This window comes from Gavia stellata, chromosome 9, assembly GCF_030936135.1.
Source record: "Gavia stellata isolate bGavSte3 chromosome 9, bGavSte3.hap2, whole genome shotgun sequence".
NCBI classification, from domain to species: Eukaryota; Metazoa; Chordata; class Aves; order Gaviiformes; family Gaviidae; genus Gavia; species Gavia stellata.
Genome location: NC_082602.1, coordinates 35,001,322 through 35,020,440, shown reverse-complemented (window position 1 = coordinate 35,020,440; position 19,119 = coordinate 35,001,322). Strand labels below are relative to the sequence as shown.

Genomic DNA, 19,119 nt, shown 5'->3' with positions numbered 1-19,119 from the left:
CAGCCACCCAGCCGCCGTGAGGGCGCCCGTAACCGCGCGGCGGCCGGACGGGGCTTTCCCTCACGGGGAAACGGGGCGGCGGGAGAGCGGCGGGCCCGGACGGGGCGGGCGAGGCCGGGGGAAGCGCGGATGGAGAAGCGCCCGGGTGAACGGGGAACGGCAGCGAGGGCGGGTGGCCGCTTCCTCTTTCCCCGCCGGGAGCCGGCGGGAGCCGCGTTCCCGAGGCCTCCGAGGGGGTGCGCGGCCGTCGCCAGCGGCTGGAGGTCCTGTCCTGGTGCCTCACGCCCGGGCAGCAAGGTCTGCCTGCGCTTGGCAGGCCGGGAAGGGGCGAAAAAAAAAGAAACCAAAGCATATTTTGGGTTTCAGAAGCAGTATGTGCTGGCTAGATGGATTACCCGTCAGTAGTAATATTGCCAGTGCCATCAGCTGAAGCTGTTTCTGTGCTAGGCTTGATTTTAACTAAAAGCATGTTGAAATAAAAATTTCCGCAGTGCACATAAAGCAGAAAGTGGTACCTCACCTCCTCCACTCTCTAGCTGGGAGTACTGCAGTGTTTCAGAGCTTTTTTTCACTTCCAAGAGTGGCTGTGTTCATCTTAGTTTGCCTGAAAGCATATAAGATGGTAAGTCAGTGCAATTGTAAGAGGCATAAAGTAGTCTAAAATGTAGTCATTTGTCCAGAAGTAAATGTTTAAATTGTTTACTATGGTAGAAGTATGCTGGCTAGAACGTTATGTGGTGCTAATATGGATGTAAATATATTTTGTTTGTAGCCCAAAATGTTCCAAATTCTGATTGGGAAAAGAAAGTAACCGAATACTTCAAGGAGAAATTAAAAGAAAATAATGCTACTAACTGGGTAAGATTGTTTACTCTTTTAGAGTTATGCCATTCTTAAGTGTCATTCTTCTTACCTCTTACATGTTTTTGTGAAGTTTTTTGTTTTCGTGAGAAGTACACTTCTGAATTTTAGCCTTAGACTTTGTGATACGTTACTTACTACTTACGTCTCAGTTGCCTTAATCTTTGCATAAAGCAAAGATATGTAAAATCCTAACTGAAACCGGAGAAGCCAATCCACTAGACTTCAGTGTACTGTGTTGACCTGGGCCGTAACTGCTGCATGCTGCCTATTTGTAGTACAATCCAGTAGATGGCAGGAGCTGACAAATACTGTCATTTTTGAAAGTGTTAATGCCTGCCCTGTCTGCTGTGAGTCTGCAGTAAGCGTTTGTACACCCCAAGTTTCTGAACTGCTGTTTATAAACCCCTTTTCTCACGATCTTTCATCGTGATGCTGCAGACTTTGTGTGGGTTGAAGAAACAGCTGCTTGGGCTTTCAGGTTTTAGGAAAAAATACTTTCTGCTAAAACTGTGCCTTATTGGGCTGGATCAGGCCTGGTTTTTGCAGTTTAGCAAGGAAGCTCTGCTTTATGTTTTAAAATAAAGCATGCACACTGGAGTTCAAATCTGATATTTTTCTAAAAGACTGTGGCCAAAACGGCATCGTGGAACACTGCTAAGTGGATTAGAAACTTTCATATCAAATCTGTTCTACTTATGGCTAAAAAAACAAGTGAAAATGATTGAGGTTGGTTTTTTTCCTTCCTCTGCCAGTGAGAGTGTTCTGTAATTATTATTTCAATGACAGCTTAAATCAAAGTGTAGATGGCAAAACTGTGTTAAATTTACAACATTAGAAGGAATTGAAAGTACATTTTCTTAAGAGAAACATGAGGGAATATATGTTTGTTTGTTAAAATGCCATTTGCTATAGTGCTGGTTCTGTTTTTTCTTGCATATTAATGTTGGATGTGGGGTTTTTTCAATAAAGAGTTTATTTTCAAAATTTGCAAGTCAGATTTCAAATTATACCACATGCCTAGGCATTGGGTTTTTGGTTTTTTTTCCCTTCTGTTTTTCCATTGTCATGTAAACACATCTGAAAAAGACTCTCCCAATGTGGACTTAGAAATTAACATACAGGTTTTCCATGGCCTTTTGTTACAAGAAATTGTGTGTGCGATTGCTATGGTACCACTGGTACATAATACATGGTAAAAGTGCTGTTAAATGGGAAAAAAATAAGGAACATTCTATTTAATACTGCAGCTGCAATAATTCCCAGCGTAGGAGTTAGTTTTAAATGTTGTTGTAGAGTTTCCATACGGTTTCAGTGACCAAAATGCATTTATTGATTGTCCAGTATTGGGATTGAGAAATGAATGTGACTGGTGGCTCTGGAACTGGAAGAATTTGGGAACTGTTAAGTGTCTGATAATCGTAACTATTATCTGTAACAGCTATTGCAGAAGCTTCCAGTGTTGAGATATACACACTTGGTTACTGCTTGGATTAGGGCAGTAGATGTGGGGGAAAGGTAGTCAGAAAATATTCGGTGTGTTACCTGATGAGGCACTGAATTGTCGGAGGGAATTCATCATCTCAATAGCAACAATACAGGGTTTGAGGCAAGTAGGTGAACAGTAGGATATACCGGATGATCAGAGAATAAGTTGATGACAGATTTTGTGCTGATTTTGGCTTACTTCAGGGCATTTCTTAATATTTATATGCCAGTTTTTTAGAATAAGCTCTTTTTTGTAGGTTCCATCACTGAATGATGTTCCCGTACATTACCTAAAGCCCAACAGTTTAGTGAAATTTCGCTGCATGGTTCAAGATATGTTTGATCCTGAGTTTTACATGGGAGTATATGAAACAGTTGACCCAAACACAAATGCACGTGTAAGTGAAACACTGATTTATTATTTTAGTTAATGTTTAGAATTTTCTGCATTCTGGTGTTCGTATTTCCTCTAGTTTCTGAATTAAAGCTATGGAGTCTGGACGCTATCTAATAGAACTCTGTTTATATCGCTCAAATGGCATCAGTAATACATCACTTCCTAGATTTCTGTTGAGGAATAAAAATTACTAAAATAATGAAAGTATGTCTTTTGAAGGACTGTAGACCGCAATGATTTTGGTATAAGTAATTCATATTCAGGATGCTGTCAGAAACGTAATGATTGCACTGCCTTTTCCTTCTTGACAGGTTTTGCATTTTGGTAAATACAGAGATGTGGCAGAATGTGGGGTAAGTTATACAAGTTATACGAATTTTGAGATGACATATTAGAAAGATGCAGATTATAAGTGCAGTATAGCTTATGTGGTACTCACCAGTGGATTCCTGGAGCTACTGCTCTTAACATGCGAAATTAATTAATCTCAGGTTTGGAAAGCAGACTATTCTTAACTGCTCATGGGCATTCAAAGTTCAGCGGGCTTCAGGCTGTTTCTGTTGTATTTAAAATTTGTTTTGCTTGGGGGGGAGGGCTCTTGATCTTGAAACTTTCTGCTAGGGAAAACAGTTTACTTTTGGTAGCATGGTGCTGTTAGAATCAAAACGTTATAGATACAGACTGTTTGGATTCACTGTTTTGTAAGCATGTAGCCTTGCATGTTTGTTGTAAGTTCTGGCTGAATAACTGAATCTATGCAATTAGTTGAAAAAGAGAAAACAAACTCTAATCAGATTTTTAACAAAGCTTCTATTGGTATTCTAGCCTCAGCAGGAAATTGATTTGAACTCCTCACAAACAGTCACCTCAGAGAGACAGACTTTCTACTGCGTTCCAGTGCCTGGCGAATCAGCATGGGTGAAAGAAATATCTTTTTTGACTGAGTTAGTGCTCTGTTATACAAACAGTGATCTCAACTAAATTAATTAGATTTAAGGAGATAAATTTATTTAAAGTTTCTCTGAGTGAATCAGGAGAGGTGGTAGGTGTAGAAAAAGTAAAACGGAAAAATGGTGGTGTGCTATATGCACAAAGATGATGCAAATGAATTTAGGAGCATTGCCTTTTGATTTATTAGGGATTTAGACAAAATTTTCACTTTTGCTTTGGAGGGTCTTGAAAATTTGTTAATTTCTATTTGCAAATGCTTAGAAAAAGAGAAATTTCAACTGAGCCATGGGCATTCCATTGGCATTTTCTTATTAAATTAGGACACTTACATAGTGAGAGTCTCCTACAAGAACCTGTAAAAACACCTGTAGCTGAGCATGCTAAGACAATAATTCCTAGAAAATTGAAGTATTGTGTTTATAATAGTTTGACCACAGTATGTCATTTTCTCAGTGAGTACAGGAAAGGTCTTGGGGAGAAACAAATCGTCTTTAGTTTCTTCTAGTAAATGGAAGTTGAATTGAAGTTGAATTGTGTGAGTAGAATGGATACAGGATGCTTCTTTTAACACCTTTTAGGAGTTCTATATTCTCTTCTCCAAGGGATTGGAGGAGGGGTCTAGAAAACTTAAGATATGTTGCGTTTTGTAAAAAGGTACTAATTTGATGGTAAATCTAATATGATTTGATATTTCATACTTTGAGTTCAGAATTTGAGAAAACTACTACATGTCATTGGCACAGAAGGCCAATGTAATTTTAAAGTTAAGCTAACACAATTTTGGTAATAAAATGATTGATAAGAGTTAATCTTTGAATGAAGCTTACAGTAAAGTACTGCAGCAATGAAAATTTAAAGTGAGCCAGACTATTATGAAAATACTGAACAAGACTTCAATGTTTGCCCATCATGCTAAGAAAAGGAAAAGTGTATTAGCTTTTTCAAAATTCATTTACAAGTGTAGTATTGCTAGTGTCTTACAAGTATGTGAACATTTTCTGTGTTTCTTTTTAAAGTGATAGTAATAATTGTATCAGATAGGAAGTCTATATATTATTATAATGTCTGTTCTTTAGGGTTGAGATGTGGGAGAGAAAAAATTCTTGAGATTTGAGTTGTACCTGACCACAAGCATGTTCTCTGGGTGTAAAAAAAAAAAACCCTTTTTTTAGAGGTTGATAGTGGACTAGCACTCAGTGTTTTTCAGTTTCTATTTTCAACAAAGACAGTGACTGCTGTAGACTTCTTAAGCAGGTTATTTATGTATCTAAAGAGATGACGTCTAGATAAGAATTTGAATCATTATTTTAATGTCTTGCACAAAGTAGGATAATAGCATTTTGGTTTTTTTAAAAAAACAACTAAATTTGCCTCAGTTTTCTCAACTGAATCTGTAGTTGTCCTTAATCCTCAATTTTACGCATATATTAGTGCAAGCCAAGCTCGAGTTAGTCCTTCAACGTCCTACACACCAAGTCGCCACAAGAGAAGCTATGAGGAAGATGAGGATATGGATCTGCATCCATCTAAACAGAAAGAGCAACATATGGGTAATAGTTGTTATTGATGGATAGTTATTGATGGATAGTTATTGTGATATCTTTCCAGAATTTGCAAAAATTTCATTTTCAAAAATTGAAATATTTGCAGTTGTTGAATCCGTAGTGTTAATGAGCCTTCATAACTGATTTGGTGGCTTTGTTGAAGTCATCAGTGTAGGAGAGCCTACAGTGTTGCATGTTGTATGTATATTGTATGACTTGTTGGTACTACTTTCTAGAGTTAATTCCTAAAATTAGTATTTTGTATAGTAGCACTCGTGTATTGTCTTTTGTATGTAACAGCACACATGCAATTTATAGCAGCAGGGTGAAATTCAGGAGTTCTTGTTTAATTTTCTACTCTATTGCAGATTTCATGGTAATCTGGGGAAAATCATGTAATCTTGTCTTTCACACTCTTTTCACACTCTGCGTGTGGATGTTACTGAGTAAAACTACTACTGTGTAGCCAAACTACATCTCAGTTAGGTGCTGCTTTGCTACAAACAGTAGTTTATAGCTAAAAAGTATCTTCCAGCCTTACCTTTTTTCCTAACATGACACTTACTAATCCAACTTCGTAAAGGAACTAGATTAATACCAGACATTTGAAGCATCCTGAAGAAAGCTATTAAACCTTTTAAGAGGATGGTATTTCAAACAGTAGCAGTGTTCAGAGAATGTGCAATTCTTACTTGTGTTGTAATCAGTTTGTGAACTATTTGTCTTGGTGCTCTTCTATGGAGATGCCACTTAAACTGGTGTGGGGGGTTTTATGGAGATTTTGGCATGTTTTGTTTTGAACAAGAGAAAGTGGTTAGTTTACAATTTTTTTTCTTTAACAGGACTGACAATTTTAGAAGCTATTGCTTTCTTTCACTCGGTGTTGTATGTCTGTCAGGTTCATTAGCTGAATTCAGGTTTTTCTTTTTGTATTCTTACCAGTTTGCAAATGTTTTATTAGATAGTTTAGATAGTTTTGTCTTCACACTCAGACTGATCAATTGTAGAAAAATTTTTTATAGCTTTATTATTGCTGAAAATCTACAGAGATTTTTAATGTATGATGCATACTCTTACCTTTTAAGAACCATCTAGATTTTTGATCATGAGGTACAGAAAACTATTATCTTTGCAAGTCCCACTGAATTTAGAATAAATTCATTCACACAGTTTAAGCATTACATTTTGAAAGTCAGATTGTTGGCCATCTTTGGGTTTTTTCTAAGACACATCGATCTTTGCCAGTACTCACGCTTATTGATGATATAAAATATGCATTTGTGAGACTTTTCTATTCTGAGTAAGAGTATCTTCTGTCAAATATATTGCTTTACTAAATATTTTTGTCTTGGTCGTCTTGTTAAATTAGTTTAATTCTGTGTTGCTCGCTGAAGAAAGTTGTTCACTTCTGCATTTCTGTTTAAAGAGCCTATGAATCCTTTATTTTTCAGGCAGTGGAGGTGATATCCATGGATGTGTGGAGCCAAAGAGATTAGAAACGGAGGCTTCTGCAGGTCATCATCTCATTTCTCCCAACTGCTCCCCTCCACTTGACTTAAACTTTCCATTGCCAGGAGAGAAGGGACCAGCATGTCTTGTCAAGGTAACAAAAGTGGAGAGATGATGAGTGTGGCTGTGGCCTCAGTGAGGCAGACAGAATCTGAAGTTAGAATGTAAGCAGTTAGTCTTGAGTTAGTTTGTAGGCACAGGAATTGTCTTCACTACCCCTGTATGTGACTCGCTGAACTCCTTCAACAGCATTTATTAGGGCTTGCACATTCTCACTAAGCGAAATGGAAAAATCAGTTGCTAGATGCTCAAGGGTGTAGCTGCTACTGGCTCCTGGTATTTTGCTTTTAGGATTTGTCCTCTTAAGGAAAAAAGTTGTGATGGAACAAGCAGAACACTATGCTACACGGTTTTTTTATTGTATTTTAAATAGTCTTTGATTCACTAATATGCTATATTGATTATGAAACTTCCAACACAAAATTTCTGTGCTGTTACTGTGTTCAATGCTCTCTTATTCAGCAAATCTCGATAAATTAGATTAGAATACAATTGTTTACATTTGTGTAGCAAAAGAATGCCTATAGGAAAAAGCATGCAATCATAGAAACTCATTTTTCCAATGTAAGCTTACTGACACTGAGGACTAGGAGAGACCTCTTCACACAGACTGTTCTCAGTCTACAGTCGAGTCTCCTGAGATTTTTCCTTTTGTCTGTGTTTGTGTTCAGTCCTGCATGTGGCCCATCTGCCTCTGTATTTTATTATTTTTCTCTTTGTGGCAGGTCTATGAGAGCTGGGATAGCTTCAAAGTCAATGATGTTCTGGAGGTATACGGTATTTTGTCTGTGGACCCGGTGCTGAGCATAGTAAACAATGAAGACAGGTAAGGCTCCCCTGATGCATGATCCTGAAATGAAGGAAATTCTTATTTCAATGAGCAAATATTTTGGCTGTCCCCTTGATACAGACAGGGAAATGTGTAATAATAACAATTATGCTTAAGAAGTTAATTTTTTTGTTTAAAAAAAGCTTGATGTGGAAAGTGTCAGATCCACTGTCCTGCAAACTGAAGTCCATTGTACTCTGGTACGTCCGTACTGTTGGATACATGATGCGTCTTTTCTTTAGGTTGTTGTACAGTCGATAAAGCAGAAAGTGCTTCTGTAGCTAAATGTTTCACACTTTTTCATGCCTATTAAACTTTTGATGAATGAGTGACTAGTGAACAAAGCTTTCAAATAAGCTTTAAAATTATAAAATGTCCTTTGGAATAATTTCTAAGTCCATGAAAGTTGTTACCATAAGCATTTCTGAAGACCACAAAAAAAGCCGTCTGCATGTTTCCATGGAGAGTGGAAGTGACCAAAATGAGTAAAAATTGGGTTCATCTTTTTTTTTTCATTAATTAAGGTATATCATCGCATTATACCGCTGATAAAACTTCTCATTTCACCTGCTGTTCTGCAGTTACTTGCTTGACAAAATACAGACTAATCAAGGACACAAGAAGTCAATTTTTAAAATAAAACTGTTGACCAATCTAACATATGTACTACTGATGTCCTGAACCATTGCGCTTTAAATTACTTCTGTTGGTGATTTTGTTTATCTTTCTGATAAGTACAATATGGAGAGTGCAGCGTGAATCCTTTATAGTGCCAACTTCTTAAAAGTTAACTCAGCCTGGTCAGCTGCTTTTGGTTATCATCTGTCTGACAGATAATCCCAGACTGACAGCTCAGGTGGTCTGCCATAGGTTGGTTTTTTCCTGCAAGTCATTCTATCACAAATAGACAAAATGGTGGCATTTAACAACATTTTGAATGCAAACAAAAGAAGTTTCTCTTAATGGAAAGAGTGGATCGTCTGTTGGGGGACTGCTGAAGAGGCTTTGAAGTTACAAAGCCTTTCAGCTTTTAAAACCAGTACAAGTTGATTATATGTGTACTAAACTTCACTATCATCTGATATAGTCACTTTAGGGACTTTATTTTCTACATGAAAAATGAAAACCACCTGGAAGGAATTTTGTAAGGCATCATCAGGGAGAGCAAAGCTTGTGTATCTGAACTCTTAAATTAAGAGGTAATACCTTCAAGTTTGAGCTGAGGTACATTAGAATTTATTTACTCCTTTTTATTATTATTATTTTTAAACTCAGCCAGTGATATAGCTGTTACGAGACTGTCAGGCTCTGGAACCAAGAGGAATATGAAAATCCCGCATGTGCATACACAGACAAATGCAATAAGTCATTACCTTATTTTTTTAAAAGTTACTGTTTATACTTCATTGAGTACATGCTGGGCAGAACATTGTGTAACATTTTATTTGAAGCTACATCTTACTCAATGGTGCAGCAGATAATAAATGTGGCTTTGTTTGGGGTGTTTGCTTTTGGTTTTTGGTTGGGGTTTTTTTTTCAGAAAAGTAAGATTTTATTATTTTCTGAAAACAATAGAATTCAAATTTTTTTTGGTCAAGCATGCTTTGGCATTTCTATATCATTATATAATTGTGATTCAGTATTTATGGTGTTTATAAAAATGATTAAGAAGGTAGTTTGAATATGGGAGGAGTTACCAGGAGCTAGGAGTGGATGTTGTTTGTTCTGATGTGCTCTGTTCTTGGCCTTGTTCCAGCTGCTCTTAGTTGGAGAGAAATTTATGTGGAATGTTTCTAAGTCCAGTTGTGCTGTGCCCTTTCCTAGGGACAGCTCAGCCCTTGATCCTATGGAGTGTATGGACACAGCAGAAGAACAGAGAGTTCACAGTCCTCCAGCCTCGTTAGTCCCCAGAATCCATGTGATTTTGGCACAGAAATTACAACACATTAACCCATTACTGCCTGCCTGCCTTAATGAAGAGGAGAGTAAAACCTGTGAGTATCTGAACTTGACCTCTCTCTGTGTACATGTAGATGTGCAGTTTGCTAGTACATGTGATCAAATATTTCTTTGCTCAGAGACAAATGCATCAATGGCAGGGTTTGAATTTAAATCTTGTTAAATGAAAGAACCATTCAACACTACAGAACTGGACAGAGTACAAATGTTTCTGTTTATGTGATGCTTACATGTTTATTTTTCTGAAATAAATGCAATTTATATGAAACTTTGTTTTGCATTCTATGTGCCCAAGGATTTTACCAGGTTGTTCAGCCATAAGATTTTATTTGTTTTCAAATGGCGTAGTGAATTGGTGGAAAATTAGATTTCCAATTTAGTATAACAGTGAAAATAAGAAACATACCAACAACATAAAGAATCATAATACTGTGAAGGAAAGAAGGCAATACTGTTTTTAAGCAACTATGCTATTCCTTGTGGCCTATTTGACTGTTATTTTTTTGTTACTGAATTATTGCATGCAAACCTGTAATTGATATTTATAATTTTCTTCCTTGCATGCCTTGTATTGGTTGTCCTGAACTGTGCTATGTGTAAAGGGTTTTTTCTGCCTTTAATATAGTATGGATAGGCTATCGATATGAGAAATTTGACTCCAAACTTTACAGCCTTCTGCAAATGCATTGCACCATATCTAATTTAAAAAAAAAGAAAGCATTTCCAAGGAAATGTTGAGTGACTCAGGCTATCCAGAGCCAGTAATTGCTCAGTTGGAAAACCAATGAATGTTTGATTATTTTTTTTAGGCTGCTTTGGAGTAACCGTTTTTCTTCATCAAATTGTAATGGAAAGTAAGATTTATATAGAGGGAAGAGGGTGACGAACAGCACATTTTCTGACACTTGTCTTCTGCTCTTTTATCAGTTGTTTCAAATTTCATGTCTGAGCTGTCACCAGTGAGAGCAGAGTTGCTTGGGTTCCTCACCCACGCCCTCTTGGGAGACAGTTTGGCTGCTGAATACCTTATACTGCATCTCATCTCTACAGTGTAAGTATTTAGATGTTTGCTGAGAATTTATATATTCATCTTTTAAAAGAAATCTCCTTTTATGGGGTTCTTCACCACTCTGCAAATAAATGGCAGGAATAGCTTAAATAGTACTTATTTCAGTACTACTTTGTCCAGCTAGAGTTGTCCTGTCATAATAGACACAGTAAATAGATGTCATTGTCTGAAATAACGGTAGGTTTTGTTAAAAGGCCAGTTTTGTGCCAGTATATCCTTTCAGTGTTCCTTTGAGAGTTGGACAAAATCTCCAAGATACACTTTTAAACAGAGGTATGAAAACATCTTTTTATCTTTGGCTTCTTTTATTGAGTAGGACATGCAACTGACTTCTCAAAGACAGCATTTACTAACTGCAGTAATTACTGTTTAGGTATTAAAAGGTAATGAAAGGTACATTCTGGCTATTTGTTTAATCAAATGTAGACATAATGTTTAATGGTAATTTCAAGTGATCCCCATTTAGCATGTGATAAGAAGTTACCACCTGAGCTGATGCTGTAGCTGAATGCACATGCATTGTAATCTATCTTCGTGGCTGATTAAAGTGGATTTGCTTAACATTCTCTTATGTTAGTTTAAACTGTCACTGGATGAAAGAGCCGCGTCCTTTGACTCATTAAAATTTCAGGTGTGAAACTTCAGACAATATGTTTTGATTAGATTAAGTATAGTTGTCAGGCTCAAAATTAATTTCAGTCTTTCTTCAAAACGAAAATGGATTCCATTTTCTAAAAAAAAAAAAGTAATTTCTTGGTAAATAAACCACTTGTTTTATGGTCTTCAACAATTCCATTCTGCTATGAAGTGAACAGTACGGCACATAACTGTTTAACAGAAATGTTTACAGAATGTAATTGGACTCAGCATCTTACCTTTCTCATACCTGCAACTGACATGTAAAAAGCCATAAGGTATTTCTCAGCCTCAGTGAGACAGGTGGTATGAGCATAGATCCAACTGTAATGCCATGGCAGCATAATTATGTGCTGACAAGATTTATATTGGGTTTGTGTTTACAGTCGGCCCCAAACCCTTGTCCCCATGTAAATACAAGTACTTCAATATCAGTGTGCATGGGGTTTTGGTTTTTTTATTCTGTGCACACTTCGTTTCTTTCTAGTGGGACTGTGAATGCTCTAACACTTAGACTAGAATGTGTTTTCTCTCTTAGCTGATATCACAAAAAAGTTGAAATTTGTCAAGAATGGGGAGAAGATATACAGTGAGAAGAGGGAGAGGAAAGCTGAGGGCAGGTAAAGGAAATGAACAAGCATGATAAGCAGGAAAGTTGAGATTGCCCAATGAGAAAGGAAGAGGGTGAAGGAGTATGTTTACTGAGTAACAATAGAGCACAAGGAGAACAGAACGTCTAGAAGGCACATTGCAGGATGTCAAGCACTATAAATGTACTGCTTTTGTGCAATGCTGCAGAGCCTTCCACAGCAGCCTTCAGCCTAACTTAGCTCCTTAGACACTGGAGAAGGAAGAAAATGTGGCTGCTGTTTATGTATGTATTACTATTGAAATCTTGCTAGCTAGTAGAGATACTGCACAACACTCAAACTGATTGATACCTGTATTCACCATGTTAATTAGATGCTTACCTAACCTGTGTTATTTTGGGTTTAGTTATGCAAGACGAGATGTGCTTCCTCTGGGAAAATTCACAGTCAACTTGAGCGGATGTCCAAGAAATAGCATCTTCACAGAGCACATATACCGCATTATCCAGCAGCTTGTTCCAGCAGTAAGAATAATGGCATTAAAGTGCTTTAATGTTTCTGGTGGTAGATGTTGGACTAATTGTTCCAACCAAATAAACAACATTTTAGTTAAAGGCAGGCTTCTTAAACGAAGGCTCCTGCTATCCATGTAATGACCAGATAAAAATGGAGATACAGCTTGCCTGTCAGTTGAAATATCTATTTAACTAGACATCTAGGATGAATATGGAAGAAAATTATATCCCCAGAGGTGTTAAACTGACAGACAGAGGCTGCATACTTTATTTTGTCTTCTGGATTGATATGTTTAGACATTTAGGTCATTTAATTATCATGTCATTACTGTTTATCCCCAAGTTTGTGGATACTGTTCTGCAGAAAATTAATAGTAATTCAATTTGGGGTCATAATAATTCTATTGTTGCAATAAATCATTTGGATTTTTTTGCTCATCCTAGATGTGCAATACAGGTGATATGAGTTCTTAACAGCATTATTTTCCTTTGGGAAATGTTTTAAGTATTTAGCATTTGGACATTTGGGATAAAGCATGTTCTATATTGTGGTAACAAGTTGGGTTTTACTTACAGAGGTCAAGGTTATAGCTCTTGCTAACAGAAGCAGTATTGACTAGGGAAGCTGGAGGAGAGGAAGCGTGCTGATTAGTTTCTTTTCTCGTTGCAGTCCTATCGCCTACAAATGACCATTGAAAACATGAACCATTCACGATTTATCCCACACAAAGACTACACAGCTAATCGCTTAGTCAGTGGAGTATTGCAGCTTGCCAGCAACACTTCCCTTGTAGTAGATGAGACGCAGCTTGAGCAAGGACAGCTTGATGCAACAGGTAGACATTTTTTGTTTTTTAAAAAAAAAATAAAATCCCATCTGGAAGGTTAAAAGTTGATATATTTTAAAACAGTGATGCTAATGGTGTCCCAGTGATAATTTTCTATTACAAAAATGTTTGTGGTTTCCATATCCTGTTTCATTGCTTGAGCTAGCATCCTGCTAGTCCACAGCCTTCTCAGACAACTTCCAGCTTGATCTCTTGGGGCTTTTTTCCCTATTTTACTTTCTTGAAGTTTCTGGTATTTTGCTCAGAAATGCTTGTATTGAATCAAAATGTCTATCCCAGACCACAAATGACCAATAGTGAAACAAGATGTTTTCTTGTTTAGTATAGCTTTGTTTGCATTGCAGAGAACTCTGCACAGTGTCTTTGACACTTGGTGGAAAAGGCCACTGATTTGAGTAAGCCTTTAGATCAGAATACCTCGGATTCATTAGCATGACCTTCCGGTTTCCTGTGATAATGAATGAAGAAGTGGGGGAAGCATGTGCTGCTGCCTTATGCTTTATACTTTTACTGTATATATGGAAACCATACCTGAAAACCCAACTGAAAACTGGAGATAAAAAAAATAGCTATTACTGTGTGGAACAGAATGATGATTCTATCTTGTAAGCTGACGTGGTGCTGTGTAGTATGCTTTCTACAGAGCTTTAAACAATTAGTTTAATTATAACCTACATAAAAGAGGCGAGTTGTGGTACCTATTAAAAGTTCAGTAACTGGAGAACGCATAGTACAGATATCTGTGGTGATTTCAAGGAAAGAGGAATAGGAAATCACTGGAAGTGACTTTATTTTAAAATAAAAATGCTATCTTGAGAAGCCAGCTAGACTGTGTGATGCTATAAGCCTATTGGGTCTTCCTAGTGAGTCATCAGTACTCTGTCACATTCAAGCACTTAGTCTGGCAGAAGTAGTGACGTTCAGATTTCAGGTTGATTTTATTTAGAAACATCATCTTTTGTTTTTTAATTACTGCTATTAAAAGTTGTTTATTGAAATTAATCACTTGGGTTTGGGTCTTCAGTTTTTTGTTACTCTGCTTTAGTGAAGTTACAAAATTTCAATAAAGAAAATAGTAAAAATAGTGGAAATCTTTGCATTATCTGTTTCAAAACAAAAAAGTCAAAACAGGAAAAACTCCCATTTACAGAAAAACCTTGCTGTGCTGGTTTATAGGTTTTCTAAAATGTTTGTCCTTCATGTCTAAAAAACCTCAACATTTACTGAAAAGTATTATTTTAAGTATTAAAAGTTGCAGGTAAAAAAGGCTTGTTCATTTTATTTCATTTCTATTGGTGTGATGATGTTCTCTACTGAATTTAGAGTAAAAAAAGTAAGAATTTTAAATTTCTTGCAACAATGTTGGGAACAAAATTTAATCCTAGAGAAGAGTAAGTACCTTCAGTTCTAGTAGTTGGTTTGGAGCTCTTGAACATTGCAGCTTAGAGATTTCAAAGTCCCAGAACTAAACCATAATATTAAATTTGCCTTTATTTACAGTATAGTAAATTAATACTAATTCATTAATGGCAAAAACATAACAGTAGATGCGTCATTTGATGCAGTAACACTGCTGAAGACAAATTTGAATTGTTGGGTACACGTCGGTATCTCCAAGGGAGAATTCCAAGAGTTAACTGGTTAATTTGTCAATCTTAACTTTCTAGATTTTAATTAACTGAGTTCCAGGTAAGGCAAGTGACTTCTGTAATAATTTGGCAAAACAGTGAATATGTTTTTCAGCTCGTCTGGTCTTGCTAGGCAACCTAATGTGTTCTTTATTCAGCAAGGCTTTCCTCCCTGCCCCAGGCTGTTAAATTACACTTTCTGTCAAAGAATTGGTAGTGTTTTGTCCTGGCTTTGTAGGACCAATGAAAACATTAGCTATTAACACGTATGCTAGGCCAGATAAAATTTGGGCTTGAAGTCCTTTGAAAATTCTTAATTTTGTTCTTAAGAAATGGTTGTTTGTATATGGAATACACCACAGACACGAGAAGAAACAGGATGCTTGCAAGAATTTTACCACCAGCTGCTTGTTAAAAACAGATTGGAAAAAAAAAATCAGGTCTGACATTTGTTTAGGTCCAGTTGTCAGAGAATTTGTTCTTCCTTTTCTAGGTGTACATAACGTGACAGCACTGGGTAATCTGATAACTTGGCAGAAGGTGGATTATGACTTCAACTACCACCAGATGGAATTCCCGTGCAATATTAATGTTCTGATCACTTCAGAGGGCCGATCACTCCTACCGGTATGGCAAGGTCTTCCTGAATTTGGGGAATAATTACAGTTGGTAGCAACTTACTTAGAGCATGCCATTCCAGAGGCAAGTGAAGACAGGAAAACTGTCTTGTGACCAGGGGTGGGTATGACACTAGCATTAGTTACTGCCTTCTCGCTCGTGGCTGCAGCCAGGCCAAGAACCTGTTCAAAGGAGACCCAAGAGATTGACCCTCCCTCCTCCTTGGCTGAACAGTTTAGTGATGGCAAGGCAGCGATTGGCGTTTATTAATGGAGATCCCAGTAACGGGTAAAGCCTGCAGCCACACTGCTGCTTTCAAAGCCTTATTCTAGTATGGTAGTTTCTGAGGTGACAGGCGCATGAATAAAGAGCAACGGATCTGGCATTGACCCTCGAAAAACTGAGTAGCCTCAGCTTAGAAATACCTGATCTCTTGCATTCCAGCTTTATGAACTGAGTGTTTGCTGTCTCGCCTCTAAGTGAAACTGGCTCCTGCTTGCATAAGGATTTCACGCTGGTTTTTAAAAAGGGAACTGTTAAATATTTAAATGAATTGTCTTACCTTAATTCTGGGAAATAGTGACTTCTGTTGCTTTGGAGATTAAATTAGTCATGGAATAGAATAAAATAGGATGTGGAAAGAGATGATATGTAATTTCATTTTTCAGTCAGATTGCCAAGTCCACTTACAACCACAGATAATTCCACCAAACATGGAAGAGTATATGAACAGCCTCCTGACGGCAGTGCTCCCTTCGGTGTTGAACAAATTTCGAATTTATCTAAGTTTATTGAGGCTGCTGGACTATAGTATATCTGATGAAGTGACCAAGGTATGGAAGACTTCACTAATATGTTTTCAAGCCTATATTCAGATAGAAAGCACCTTAACAGAAAGTTACTGTACTTTCCCATTGTTGTCCCTGTCAGTGATTCTCCTTGAAGTTTTCTAAAAACCAAAGGGAAGCATTTTCTTGTCCTGAATGTGCCTTCGAAGATTTGTACTCTTGAGTATTTCAGTATATACTTTACATGTACCCTGCTTTCTAAAACTCATTTTGAAAACTAATCCTTTTCAAAGATGAGAACTAGCCTCTTTTTACTCAGGCCTGCTTCCTGACAATAATGAGTTGAAATGTTTCTCCTGTAATCTAAGGGTCATTATGGTGTTTAGCTCCTTAAAAGTGTATCTCATAGTGAAGATTCTTTTTTGCCACTTAATTATGTGCTGTATTGCTTATAGGCAGTAGAAGAAGACTTTGTAGAAATGCGCAAGAATGACCCCGAGAGCATAACAGCTGATGATCTGCACAGAACTCTGCTTGTAGCGAGGTGGGTAGCGCTGTTTGTCTTAACAGAAGACTTTCTAGCAAGCTGGTAACAAAGGAAGTCAGTGCTCATAGTCTGCAGTTTGATCGTAGTTGCATGAGGCTGGCTAGCAATCAAAAGATGGAATTGCTTCTTCCTTTCTTCTTGTCACAGATTCTTAGTTAGGCAAAGTATTTCCTCCCCTCTTCTTTCCCGTGCTTTCTAGTTCATAGGCTACTGACAGAAAAAGGTTTTTGTGCTCTGTTAGCTTATCAAACCTGACACGTGAACAAACTCTTTAATTGCTGTTTCTGCTCATCCAGGTTCCTGTCTCTCAGCGCGGGGCAGACAACGCTGTCAAGAGAGAGGTGGCTGAGAGCAAAACAGCTGGAGGCATTACGTAAAGCCAGACTTCAGCAGCAAAAATGTGTTAATGGGAATGAACTTTAATATTTTGTGGATGTCGCTATGAAAACTTGTCTAATCCTAGATGGAACCCATACTAAGATTGGAATATTGTTTATACCAGTTTTTGTAGATAATTTATACCAAAAAGTTATGGATATTTACCCTTGCAGTCTGAACACACTTAACTCTGTTCAGCCAGTTAAACATATTTTATGAAATTTTTTTGGAGCCTGTTTTGTAATTGAAAATTGGTAACAATGAGCAAATTGTTTGATATTAAACTTTAATACTGAAGTGGTGTAAACTTATTTCCTTTAATAAGAAGAAAATTCAACCCTGAGCCCTTCATACACAGCAGTAGTAGGCTCTATTCTGGAGTAAGTTTGTGACATAATTCTTGAATGGCTGAATTTTGAGGATCAGATGTTTCAGGTAACCAGCAGCTGCAGCTGAAAGAAACATTGATTTCAGTATCTAGAACTGTGTACTGTTGTTCCCATGATCTAAGGCATGTTGCACTCACAGCAGCAGCATAATAGTGATTACAATGTGGTATAAAGAAGTGATTTGATCTTATCCATTACAAGGTTCCAGTATGAAATACATCTTTATTATACTTAGAGGAGACCATGACTAACTAACTTCACAAATCTGTCTAATGAGCTTTATTCTGGCACAACTTTTTTTAAAAAAAGCCTTGATTGGAGAATTAATGATACTCATGTACTCATACAAAACACATCTTACTTTCTACATTACAAATAGTGCAGTGTGTTTAAATGGTTTGAATAATACCACTTAAGCATTAAGAATGGTGTCTACCTATGTTTTTCATGCTGTACAGTTTGAGCTGGTTTTCAGAGGGCATTCTGCCCCTAGTATGACTTGCAGAACTAGTTTAAGTAGTAAAACATTAAACTAAGAGGCAGTGAGAGTAACCCAGAAAGACTATGTAGTAGTGAGTAGGGCTGTCCTTGTGGAGCCAGCCTGCAAAAGTCAGTGATGGAGCTAATTCTAGATTTTGCTTCAATTAATCCTTTTCTGAACAAGAAAAAAAGGCTTCTGCCAAAAATTACATTAAGCCAATACCACCTTTACTTAGTGCTTTCTCATGATTGAGATTGTGTGAACAGGAACCCCCCCCTTTTTACTGCATTTTTCCTCTTCTAAACAGAAGATTGGTTTTTGCTGCATGGCCAATCCAAAACTGTCCTTTTCCTCTCTGCACACTAATAATCATGTGAGTATTTATTACGATACATAAAAATCATTTATCTTAAACTTGAGCCAAGTTTGATGCCCTTTTAAATCACTTACAGCTTATTTCTTTTTTTGACCACTACAATGAATATTCATAGTTCCATCTGACTTGTGCTACATTAATATGAAGTTAAGCAACTGAACAAATAGAGGAAGAAAATGAAGTCTCTCTTCAAAAGGCAGCCTGGGTGGAAAGCATAGTTGGTTCTAAGATTTTCTTTAAGTACTGCACAGAGGATGGTTTTATGCATATTGCCATGGATTATTTGGGACTACCTCAAGTATTTTGTAAAGTATTAGACAAGTCACAAGCTGGTGGGACATGGTACTTTTGGATCACCAAGCAGAAAGCAATGAACCAACACAGCAGATCAGGAATTAGTTTTGAGGAAGATGATAACACTGTTGACTAAGCCATACCTTTTTTTTTTAAATATAGGAAGGACTATATAGCTATTAGTACCCTTCCCTACAGGAATCTCTTAGACTGTAGAAGTCACTATGTAAGTATTCATACAGATCAGTTTCTCTTTCTCCTACCAAAATAATGGCAAAGTATTTGGAATTTCCTCTCCCTCCTCCAGAACCTTTCCAAGTAGCAAGGCTTAGGCAGTTTTTAAGGAGTACCCTTGTAAATGTGG

At 37.2% G+C, this 19,119-nt stretch overlaps 1 protein-coding gene across 1 annotated transcript; it reads left to right on the top strand.

Moving 5' to 3' along the window:
- The first annotated feature begins 129 nt into the window (after positions 1-129).
- On the top strand, positions 130-17,260 carry MCMBP (minichromosome maintenance complex binding protein). The gene is made up of 15 exons (XM_059821364.1): positions 130-145; positions 773-858; positions 2,607-2,747; positions 3,572-3,690; positions 5,129-5,247; positions 6,693-6,844; positions 7,536-7,636; positions 9,464-9,633; positions 11,842-11,923; positions 12,300-12,417; positions 13,079-13,244; positions 15,378-15,511; positions 16,171-16,335; positions 16,746-16,834; positions 17,134-17,260. The coding sequence occupies exons 1-15, from the start codon at positions 130-132 to the stop codon at positions 17,258-17,260; spliced, it is 1,785 nt and encodes a 594-aa protein (XP_059677347.1).
- Positions 17,261-19,119: the final 1,859 nt, after the last annotated feature.

Bases quoted from the DNA above. Each gene is read 5' to 3' on its own strand.
- MCMBP (XM_059821364.1), top strand. The intron at 2,748-3,571 runs GTAAGTGAAACA...TTGGTATTCTAG, and splicing joins ACCCAAACACAAATGCACGT to CCTCAGCAGGAAATTGATTT. The intron at 15,512-16,170 runs GTATGGCAAGGT...TTCATTTTTCAG, and splicing joins AGGGCCGATCACTCCTACCG to TCAGATTGCCAAGTCCACTT.